The 11,309-nt window shown below is 54.5% G+C and overlaps 1 protein-coding gene across 1 annotated transcript; it reads right to left on the bottom strand.

Moving 5' to 3' along the window:
- Positions 1–1,375: 1,375 nt before the first annotated feature.
- On the bottom strand, positions 1,376–10,687 carry GSK3A (glycogen synthase kinase 3 alpha). The gene is made up of 11 exons (XM_024577477.4): positions 10,257–10,687; positions 8,396–8,583; positions 6,971–7,054; positions 6,703–6,813; positions 4,789–4,919; positions 4,588–4,694; positions 3,739–3,836; positions 3,567–3,662; positions 2,965–3,151; positions 2,593–2,685; positions 1,376–2,056 (listed from the first exon to the last, which is right to left on the bottom strand). The coding sequence occupies exons 1-11, from the start codon at positions 10,537–10,539 to the stop codon at positions 1,983–1,985; spliced, it is 1,452 nt and encodes a 483-aa protein (XP_024433245.3). The 5' UTR covers positions 10,540–10,687; the 3' UTR covers positions 1,376–1,982.
- Positions 10,688–11,309: the final 622 nt, after the last annotated feature.

Genomic DNA, 11,309 nt, shown 5'->3' with positions numbered 1-11,309 from the left:
GGTCTTTCAAAAGGTCAATGGTCTTGGGAGCAGGAAGGAATCTTTCCAAAGATTCCTTTTCATGACACTTCTGTCTCTAAACATGATACATGGCAGGTCAGGTCCATGGGCAGGCTCTTCCCAGGCCTCTGCAGATCCAGGTGGTCTCCAAGGTGAGGCAGAATGAGGCAGGGCTCTGGCTGTGTGTCTGGGAGGGAGGGCTAGACCTCAGAAGGCCTTCAGAGCTGGGCTAAGGGGCAGTGTGAGAAGGGATGGGTCCTAACTGGGGGTTAGGGCTCCCTGCAGTCCAGGTGGAGTGTTGGGGGAGACTGAGGATGATGGTCCAGGAGGGAGAGAAGAGGCCAGAGCTAGGCAGAGGCTGAGGGGGTGGGAGGAGAGAGGAATGGTGACCTCATGGCTGACCAGATGTGAGCAACAGGGAGGAAGGGGTCCCCAGGAGCCCCAAGGCCTGCCTCTTTCCCAGACCAGCCCTTCTCACCTACTCCAGTCCACTTGCTTTATGTCTTCATAACACAAAAAAAGTGATACCCAGATGGTGATGAGCAGGCAAGGCCAGGGTTTGCTTTGGGCAGTATACAGATGACCCCAGGGCTGGCTGGCCTGAGCAGACAAAAGCCCAGACTCCACGTAAGTCCTTGAACTCCCTCTGCAACGTTTGAAACTCCTCTCGGTCTTTCTTGACCAGTGAAGCACCTGTCAGTTGCTTCTCCCTAGACCCCCTTCCTCCCCTGGGGCTTTTGCCCTGGCCCACACCTGGCACCACATGAAGGAGGTACCATTTCCTTCTGCCCGTGGCCCCACTGTCTAGCCCAGCATATTTTCTAAGTGAGGGTAAAAGCCAGGCTCTCTGCACCAGCCTTTCAGGGGTGTCGCTTCCCAGCATCCATAGGAAGTGGGATGAGGGAGGTGCCCTGTTTTGAGACCTGGAAATGAAGGCTTGGGGATCTGCTAGGGTTTGGGGACAGCACCTCTGCCCCCATGCATGCCCACTGAATCTACATCAGGCTAAGTTTTGTGTCCTCCAGACCCTGAAGCAGCAGGCAGCAGGGACTGACAGCTTTGTGTTCAAGTCTTGACTCTGCCATTTATACCCTGTGGCCATGACCTCTCTGGTCCCCAATTCTCTCCCTCCCTGGGTGGAAGCAGATGGTTTATGCTGAGTCCAGGGGACAGGATCCTCCCAGGCCTCACAGCGTATAAGCCAGACCTATTCTTCCTAGCACGGGAAGGCTGGGCACCTGAGCCAGGGCCGATTCAGGCCTCAGATGGCCTAGCCTGGGTTCACTCTATCCCACCCCCCTGCCTGAGATACAGCCCACTCCTGTCCCATCGCACACCTCCCTCACCTCCAGGGAAACAAGCAGCCAGACGGAAGCAGGTTTTCATGCCAATAATTTATTGAACGGAGGTCTGTACACAGGCAAACCTTACTGTGGAAACTAAGACATCAGGATCCCCCCACCACCCCTACCCCGGCCCTCCAGGGTGGGGAGAGAAAGGAGGAGAGCTTAGGGCAGAGGACAGGAAGGGACACAGCTATAGGAGGGAGGGAACCAGGTTGGACGGTGCGAATTGACGTTTTCTTTAAGAAAAAAATTATAACAATCTATTTACACCCAGGGGGTGGGGAGGACGGGCAGGGAAGGGAGAGGAGATGGACTGATCTGGTTCTATTTACAAGGGACACAGGAGGAGGGGTGGGTTGGAGGAGGCGGAGGCCTGGGGGAAGGGGAGGGGGACAAGGGGTAGGAGGTCCTCATGCCCCCAACCCCATCCTTCCTTCTCTTCCCTCCCCACAACCAGTTGAAATCCTCTTAAAAAGCCCACCATAGGGGTGAGGCTGGTGAGGGAGGGACAAGAGGAGGGGACAGGGACTCATTTACCTCTGCCCTCGAGTCTAGGGGCCCAGCCAGGCCAAGAGCCATGCCCCCCTTCCCAGCCCCACCTGGGGCTCCCAGATAGAAGGATAGTTGGCAGGGCCCTCAGGAGGAGTTAGTGAGGGGATCTGTGGGATCGGTTGGCTGCCATTCCGGGCTGGTCTGAGCCTCACTTAAAGCTGAGGAGGAAGGAAGAACAGATAGTTAGCCTCTGCCTTTCAACCCCTGCCCCCCATAAGCAGGAAGTCCGTGTGAGATGCTACATCAGAAATTGAAAGCTGTCATTTTAGGGCCAGGGTTGCAAACTCAAGTGCCAAAAGACCAGGTTGGTCACTGAGTGAATCACCAGAGACCCAGGCCCTACCTCAAAGGGGACAACTGGAACTCAGCCCTGGGGAAAGGCAGGCCTGCTGTCCCATCTGATTTTCTTCCCCAAGAGAAATAGGAAATCTAGATTTGTACATGAAATGGCCCCAATTTTTAAATGTGGGCAACAAATTCAACTGTTTGTGTAAGCCAAACACATCTTGGGTTTTCCAATTAGCATTTCAACAGAAACGCAGGTGACAATGCCCAACACAGGTGACCATTCACATGCTGTAAAACAGGTTTTCTATGTTTCAAACCACCAGCAACTCTCAAATGCCTACAGAAACCCAGGACTGTGAAAACAGCACCCCCCTCCACTGAAAAATGCTGCTCTACCCGGACTTACCTTGTGAGGATGGGTTGAGGGTGGCAGTGCCCGCTGGGGACCTCAAGTGAGGAGGGATGAGAATGGCATTGAGAGATGGTTGGATGGAGAGTTCTAGAGACAGGAATGGACATTGCCTGGTCAGAAGGCAGGACAGGGCATCTGCACACCCAGTTGGGGTTAGAAAAGGGCACTGAATAGGGACCCAGCTCTTGGTGAACATGTGTGGCCACCAAATACTTCAAAGGAACAATTGTAAAGAGCCTAGCACATGAGTGCAAGGCATGGGTGAATCAGGTTTTGGGCTCCATAAATTGGGGGGGCCTCTACCATGCCCAAGCCTTCCTTGTCACCCACCCCCTCAGCTTTCCAGATCCCAGGCCGTGCCCTCACCACCAGGACTGAAATTGAAGAGGGGGGGAAGCGAACGGTTGTTGGGGAGCTGGATTCCATGACATCGCAGCTCATCGAAGAAGCTGTGGGCACAGGCTTCCAGCGGAGAGAGCCTCGAGGACGGTGTATACTCCAGTAGGCTGGAGCAGAGTGCGATGGCCTCAGGTGGCGTTCGAGATTTGAACACCTGGCGAGGAGGGGCAGAAGTGACAAGGGTGAGAGGCCCCAGGGCACTAGTATGCTCCTGCACCTCACTGCCCCAGTGCCAGCAGCAAATGTGACTGCATGCCGCCCCCAAACCCACTTTCCAAATGAGAAAACTGAGGCCTAACCACTGGGGGGAGCTCAGCTGTATCAGGGAAGCAGCCAACCAGGCCCAGGACTATAGGGGCTCTGCTGTAAGTCTGTTTCCCCACTAGAAAAACGGGACCCTTGAATTGACTGTGGGTGCTCAACTTCTAGATTCCTAGAAATTCCATTAACTGAAATGTGACGAAAGCCACTGACCCACACCCAAGCCTTGACTCTAGCCACATCCCCAGACCAGTTGGTCTCCGATGGGGACCTCAGCCGTGCTGCCTGAGCCCCTAGCCTTGCCGTACCTTTGTCCAGGGGTGAGCTTTAATCTGGGGGAACTTGAACTCCGTGTAGTTGGGGTTCATCTCTCGGATCTGTTCCCGGGTTGGGGTTCCCAGCACCTGAAGGAAAAGGAGAGGTCTGAGCCAAGACTCCTATCACTGAGCCCCACCCCTGCCCACCAGGCCCTGCCCTCACCTTGATGATCTCCACCAGCTGGTCTACCCCACTGTCCCCGGGGAAGATGGGCTGGCCCAGAAGGAGCTCGGCCAGTACGCAGCCAGCTGACCACACATCTGAAGGGGAATGGGGGCGGGTCAGGAGAACCATGCCTGTCCCCTCACAAACCCTTCTGTCCCTTATGATCATCCTGAGAGGGGCCAAGAGGCCCATTTTCTCAACTCAGAGAAAAGTGCTTTGCTCAAGGTCACACAGTTTAGGAACACTGGCGCCTGACTTTGAACCTCCAGGTCTGCCTGACTGCACTGCACTCTCCAGTCTAGGTGAACAGCTGCAGCCTGGCACTCTCACCCCTTCCTGGTCTGTACCTTGACACCTGTGACACAAGTTCACACGTAAGGCCCGGGCAGCTTCCTCACACCACTGAAGCATTTTCTCTCCCACTCTTTTCAGGCCCCCTCCTCAGGCCTAGAAGGTGACAGTTATCCCCCCAACAGGGAGGGACACAGAGCCCTGTGGGTAGGTCACACCCTGACAGCCTCGCCTCAGACTCCCCCAGGGTCACAACCAACCCCTCCCCCTGGAGAAGAGAGGGCTGACTGGGGGGGTTCCAGAGCCAGCACAGACTCTAGTTAGGTCAGCTTTCAAAGCCCAGCCCTGCCCAGTCCCAGCAGTGTGACTGCAGGCAGGTGGCCTCAGCCCTCTAAACCTGAGACTGTACCTAAATCAACAGCAGAACCTTCCGAAATTCGTGAGGACTGCATAAAAGAATAAACATTAAGCTTTTCTCAGCAAGCGTGGCCGACACACAGAACTCAAAAACTGCTGTGACTGCCATCCCCACCCCCAGCCTCCCGCAAGTCTGACCGATGGATGAGGTGTAATCAGTGGCTCCAAAGATCAACTCTGGGGCCCGATAGTAGCGGGAACAGATGTAGGAGACATTGGGCTCCCCCCGGACCAGCTGCTTTGCACTGTGGGAAGAGGTGGGCAGGAGTAAACACAAGGCAAGAGTTAGGACTCCTCCTCACCCTGTCTTCCGCCCAACACACCCCAGGTCAGGCTCACCTGCCAAAATCACAGAGCTTGAGGACAGCGGTGTCAGGGTCCACCAGGAGGTTCTGAGGCTTGATGTCACGGTGACACACACCCTGGGAGTGGATGTAGGCCAAGCTCCGGAAGAGCTGGTACATGTACACCTGGGACAGGCAGGGGACAAAATTCCAGCCCAGCTCTCCCCACAGCACGTCACTACTCCACTCTCTTAGCCCAAAGAGCACTTTCAGGCCCTCTCTCCAATTTGTAAACTCTTCCACACTCCCTTCATTCTCAAACTTTCGTGTGCATCAGAATCACTTGGAGGCCTTACTAAAGTAGGGTTCCTTCCCTGGCTGGTGTGGCTCAGTGGATTGAGTACCAGCCTGCAAACCAAAGAGTCGCCAGTTCGATTCCCAGTCAGGGCACATGCCTGTGTTGTAGGCCAGGTTCCCAGTGGGGGGGGGGGGGGGGGGCACGAGAAGCAAGCACACGTTGATGTGTCTCTCCCTCTTTTTCTCCCTCCCTTCCCCTCTGTCTAAACATAAATAAAATCTGAAAAAAAGAAAAAAAGGGACTCCTGCACCCCACTCCCAGTTTCTGATTCAGTGAGTTCAGGAGGGGGCTTTTGCAACAACTCCCAGTGCTGGTGCTGGTCCACACTGTAAGAACTACCAACCGTTTCAATCCCACCCCTCAGCAGAAGCCTGGTAAGACACAGACACAAGGGAGGCCTTGGCACTCGGCTCACCCAAAGCAACTGGCTGGAAAAAGGGTTCAGCCTCCTTTAAATGCCAGTCAAACCACCCACAAGCAGCCCCTCTCCAGCTGCGTTTCCCTACCACTCTCCCACTGACTAACTAGAACCTACGTGCCAACAGAGCAGTGAGTGATCTTTGTGTTTCCATCACTGCCTCACAGGGCCTGGCAAGTAATAACCGCTCAAACCTGCTTCCTGAGCCCTCTCCTCCTCTGTTCCTGCTGCCCTTGGCCAGAGGTACAACTTCCTTACCCTGTGCCTGGTCTCCTCCCAGAAGCCCTTCTTGATCCCTCTTGCCCCAAAGCAGGCAGGGCTGGGAGCCTTCTGTTTCCAGAATTCCCTGTGCTCCTTCTAGGGAGGCAGTTGCTAACAGTTTTATACTCCCCTGTGATAATACTTCTCTACCCTGCTAAACTGAGGCTTCAAAGGTAAGGCCTGCATCTTAGTCAACTGGGCCTCTGAAATTGCTCGTTGCTGGGCTTGACACACAGGCCAGAAAAATCCCCTCCCGGGAGGTGAAGTCCCACAGCACCAAGCACTGGCAGGGTCCCATGGCTCACCAAGAGGAGCAACTGGGCCCCTAGCAACTTCAAGCAAACCTGGACCCACCCACCTCCTCCCAAAGCAGCAAGCTGCCCTAGCCTCTCTTCTCCACAGGGTCTCTAAGCTTACGCATGCATGCATTCATTCACTCAAACACCTGCTGGGGGATAGAAACACCCAGGGCTCTCAGCACCAGGCACTGGGGAATGAACTGCAGAGACAATGGATGAAGGCGCCTGCTTTCCTGGCTCTATGGACACCAACCGTCCTCCAACCCTGGCTCCTTCCCACTCCTCTCTGAGACTTACCTGTGTCCTGCCCTGTATTCTCCACCACCAGCACCCGATGCTGAGCTACTGCTTCCAACCCCACTGGTATCACTGGGCTCCCAGTAGAGACCCAAGCAGGTACCTTACAGCCTCCCCAGCCCTGGTCAGCCTGCCTCCCTGATTCAGTCAAGCGTCAGGTCAGGCTGCCCCACACTTGGCAAGCTCCATCTCTGGGGGGATGTGGACAAGGGCAGGAAACACAAGGCATCCACAGACCAAAATAAACTTGGAGAGCGAAAGAACCCACAGAAGGCAGGAGAGTCCAGAGCTCCTGCTTCGTGGGCCTGGGCCCCAGCAGCCTGCCCGCCTGCCCACCTTGACATAGATGATGGGGATGGTCAACTTGGCCTTGGTGAAATGGCGGGCCACCCGGTACACTGTCTCGGGTACGTATTCCAGGACTAGATTTAGATAAAGCTCGTCTTTCTGTGTAGAGCAAAAGACAGGTGTGAGGCATTGTGAAGAAAGAACAGGAAGGGGGGAGGGAAGGTTTGGGGAAAATGGGGGAAAGACTGGTAGTCATAGGAAAGGCAAACAGGAAAACAGGTTAAGGCGAAGGATTCCCCCACTCCCAAAGTCTCACCTTCTCCCCACTGGAGTAGAAAAAGTATCTGAGCCTCACAATATTGCAGTGGTCCAGCTTCCGCATAATCTGTAGCTCTCGGTTCTTGGGGGTAAAGGGAGAGAGCCTCAGAAAACCACCAGCTCTCTTTGCTTTCCCTCCTTAGCGTACTTCACCACAGCCCTACGCCCCATTCCTGCCAAGAGAGCTGGGCATTTATTTACTCCCTGTATCCAGGTTCCCAGGCCCCCTTGAGGAAGCCCCTAAATACTCACCCCACCCCCAACCCATCTCCCTCACACACAGGCTGTAAGCCTATGGGCTAAACCCAGACCACAGATGTGCTTTCAGCCCACTGTTTTAAATATTCAATTTATTGTTGATATTTGAAAAATCAAACGACTTCACGTATAAACCCTGTTCTTCTGCTTCTCTTGAAAAATCCTGAAAATGTGCCCACATGAGGCCTGCCTCCTTGCATGGCATGCGCCACAACAGAGGAGCAGTGGCATCCAGTTCACCCTAGTCCCAACTCCTATCATTCCCCTGGATGCATCTGGGCCCTCGAACCCTGGCTTGTATCCTGAGTTTGAGCTCCAATTCTCATCTTCCCAAAGAGAACTCAGCCTCAGTATTCTTCCCTATTCTCTGTTCCCCTCTGGGCCCTCAAAACTCCCCATCCTCAGATCCCCATCTCACTTCTGGGACTCAACACTAATCAAACTCTGACCGATGCCCTGGATCCTCCTGCCCCTGACACTACCCACTGTCCAGGGCCTGACCTGTTTCCCTCCCAGCCTAGGCTCACTTCTCCTCCATCCAGACTAGCCCAGCCTCCAAAACACTGTCCTTCAAACACCAATTTTCCCTCGACTTCCACTCCTCCATCTCGTTCTCATTCCCTGAGGCACCTCTGCATGAACGGATGCCCCTTTTTCAGAAGGACAGAACCCCACACCAAGGCACAGGTTTGGTGAGCGCTGGGCAGGCTGGATTCCACCCTGCACTTGCCAAGCACCTGCGGCAAAGTAAGACCTTTGCAAAGGCACTTATCGGCCCCACCAGCTTCCTTTCTCCTCTGAGCAGAAGCTTGACTTAGTGATTAAAATAGAGTGCTTGAGAGTAAGAATATAGTCTTGACCTCTGGCAATTCTCTTATCTGAGTCTCAGTTTCCAGTTTCAGCTTAATTAAAATAGGAATAACAACAGTACCTACACCTCCACACAATCTCTATGTAAACTAAAAAAAACCTGCGAAAAACACTTATAAAGAGGAAAAGCCCAATGAACTTTCAGCTCTGGGCTTTCCCAGAACCTACATCCATCGTCCACATAACTCACTCCCCTCTTTTTCTCTTCTCCTCTGGCCCATGCTCAGGTCCCCTTGCCGGGGCTCTCACCAGTCATGACCAGTTGAACCTCCTGTCCCCATTCCCCCCAAGCTACCTTGAACCTCTTGTCCTGGAGAACCTTCTTGATGGCTACCAGTTCCCTGGTCTCTGCCAGCCGTGCCTGGTACACGACCCCAAATGAGCCATTGCCAATCACTTTGATGTCTGTGTAAGCCACCTCCTGAGAGCGCTCCGGGCCTTGGCCTAGAGTGGCTACCACTGTGGTCACCTTCCCGCTGTCACCTGGGGAACAAAGGAGACACAAAATCCACTGACCTTTCCTCTGGCCACCCCCTATCTTGGGGCTGCAGGGTGGAGGGATCTCCATAGTAAGTTTTCTGGGGACTCTCCGTCTCTTTTTCCTTGCCCCTCTCCCCATATAGGAACATGCTGACCCCTAAACCTCTTACTGATCCCTCATCTCCACTTCTAATAAGCAGCAAACCATTGGGTCCTCTTGGTCTGAGGCGACAATGACACTCCCAGATGTTGAATCCATCCAAGCTCACTGCCCTCTAGCCCCTCCTGACTGGGAAAGCCTGACCTAACCTCTTCCACTTAGGAGGGTGGTAACCCTTAGGTATTTCTACATTAGGAATGCTCTAACCTTTCTCACAGCTCAGGGGAGAGGGACCTCTACGTCCTCCTCAGTGACGCTCATAACTTCACCACTAGCTTTTGGTGACAGAAATAAATGACTCCACCTGGGGTGAGTGCTAGTGTCCTGACTCACTTTTTGGGGACAGTTAGTCCTTACCCAAGTACTTTGAGGTTAGAGAAGGCACTGAACTGATCTCACCTGTGTGGTCGAGCCCCAGACCCCTTTCTGTACATGAGTGGTCAGGAATGGATAAACCCTAAACTGTGAGACTGGGGAACCTGATCTCTAAGATCAGAGGGCTAGCCCAGCCTCAGTCCTTCACAGGAAGATTAAAACTCCCAGTTCCAGTCTCTGAAGAGCAGCAAATCATCGTGGCATTCTTTGGGGTAGTGACCCCTTTTTTCAGAGAACTAATGAAAGGTTTCCCAAAGAAAAGGGGTCACTGATGAGTCAAATCCACGTTGAGGGGCCAGTTGACACCTTCTTTTGAAAGAGATCATCCTATATAGCTATTTTCTCAGAGCCAAGAACACCACACCTCAGAATAATAAAGGGAGTATAACCCAGATCCGTATGGATGGGGAACTGTGACTCTTCCCTACAGCCATTCCATTTCTGTGAAAGGAGACCCACCAAGCCATGCTTTATGAAGAACAGTAACTATGACTTGGTGTGAAGGATAGGCTGACTCCCAACTTGTCCTTATTTCTAAGAAACAGCAACCATTAACTTCCACCATTGGGAATACAGATATAATCAACAGAAAATGAGATCAAGTCTTGAGTTTTAAAGGGGAAGATGACCTGGGTACCAGGGTTAGCCGTAGCCCTGTCCGGGGGAGACACAGAAACCCTAAATACCTGCCTCTAAGTAATGTGCACTCCAAATCCCCATCTTCTGAAGATAAGCAAATTCAGGTCCCCTCTTTTGGGTGGTGACTTTATTCTTGTTCTCTTTGGGGACAATAACCCTTGAGCCCCATTTGTAAGCCAGCCAGGATGACCCCTGATCCTGTTATCTAATGCAGGGCAACGTCAGATCCCTGTTTTTAAACCTCAAGGACCCAAGACCTCGGTAATGGAAGAACAGGAACCTGTGACCCTTGTTTCTCTGAGGGTTACTAACTCTAACCCTAAACTCCAAGTGATGGTACCCCCCCCCGAAATCCTTTTCTGGGAAGGGGAGATCTCAGATCCCAGTTTTTCGGAGGCAGTGACCTCGAGCTCTTATCTGGGCACATGGAAGAACCTGATCGATGACTGAGGGGTTTCAGGAACCCTGATCTCCACCCACCACGGACGCCACTAGTACTTACGGCCCAGCTTCACTCCGGGCGGCGGGAAGCTCGTGCCCGCGCTAGGGCCGCCGCTGCCTCCTCCGCCGCTGCCGCTGGGACCACCCCCGGAGCTCGAGGCCCCCACGCCCCCACCCATGGCTCCGACTGACGCTTTCCCGCCGCTGCTGCCGCCCGGACCAGAGGCCGAGCCCCCAGGGCCGCCGCCACCGCCGCCGCCTCCGCCGCCTGGCTCCGCGAACGAGCTGGTCCGCGGCCGGCCCGAGCCCACAGGGACGCCCGCCGAAGGAGCGCCGCCGCTCATGGCGCCGAGCGCAGGCCCAGGCCGCGGGGCTCGGGCTGCCCGGGCTGCCGCTGCCGCCGCCGCCTCCCCCGGCCTCCGGCCTCTTCCAGGCCGCGCCGCTTGGGCTACGGCTCCGGCCCAGCGCCCGCCGCGGGGCACGCCGGGAGATGCAGTCCGCCTGCCGTCCGCGCCGCTGTCACCGCCCTCTGCCCGGAGAGAGCCGTGTGGCACGCCGGGAAATGGAGTCCGCAAAGGCCTCAGACCGCACTTACACGTCGGGAAATATTGTTGGCAATAAGTCAGTCGACTATGTCCACGACGGACTCTAAAGCACTAGGGGAAGCTCAGTCAGAGTCGCACACTCACTCCTTTGTGGCTACTGTGAGTCTCTCATTATGCCTCAAAAATGTAGTCGCAGACACTCCGTCAAAGACCTGACGCACGCCGGGAAATGGAGTATAGTCATTCACAGTGTCAATTGGATGTGTATGCCCTCTCCGTGCCAGGTGCACTCTGGGAAGTTGAGTCGGCTCGGGAGGACTCGCAGATATCGGATCTACAGGAAAGTCGGGAAATGGAGTCGTCGCCACACCCTCACTGCATTGCAGGTGTAAAGAGACTTCCAAAGCACGCCGGGAAATGGAGTCCCATGTGATCTCTAAACCCCCGAGTGGATACTGCAGTTCCGGAGTCAGGCTAAGAAATGGAGTAGATACAGGGCTCCTCCTTCCTCGTACGCTAGGCCGCAGTGTCTTCCGGGATATGTAGTCAACACAAAGGCTTCGGAGCAG

The sequence above is a fragment of the Desmodus rotundus genome, chromosome 12 (genome assembly GCF_022682495.2).
Source record: "Desmodus rotundus isolate HL8 chromosome 12, HLdesRot8A.1, whole genome shotgun sequence".
NCBI lineage: Eukaryota > Metazoa > Chordata > Mammalia > Chiroptera > Phyllostomidae > Desmodus > Desmodus rotundus.
This window is presented reverse-complemented; position numbering and strand designations above follow the sequence as displayed.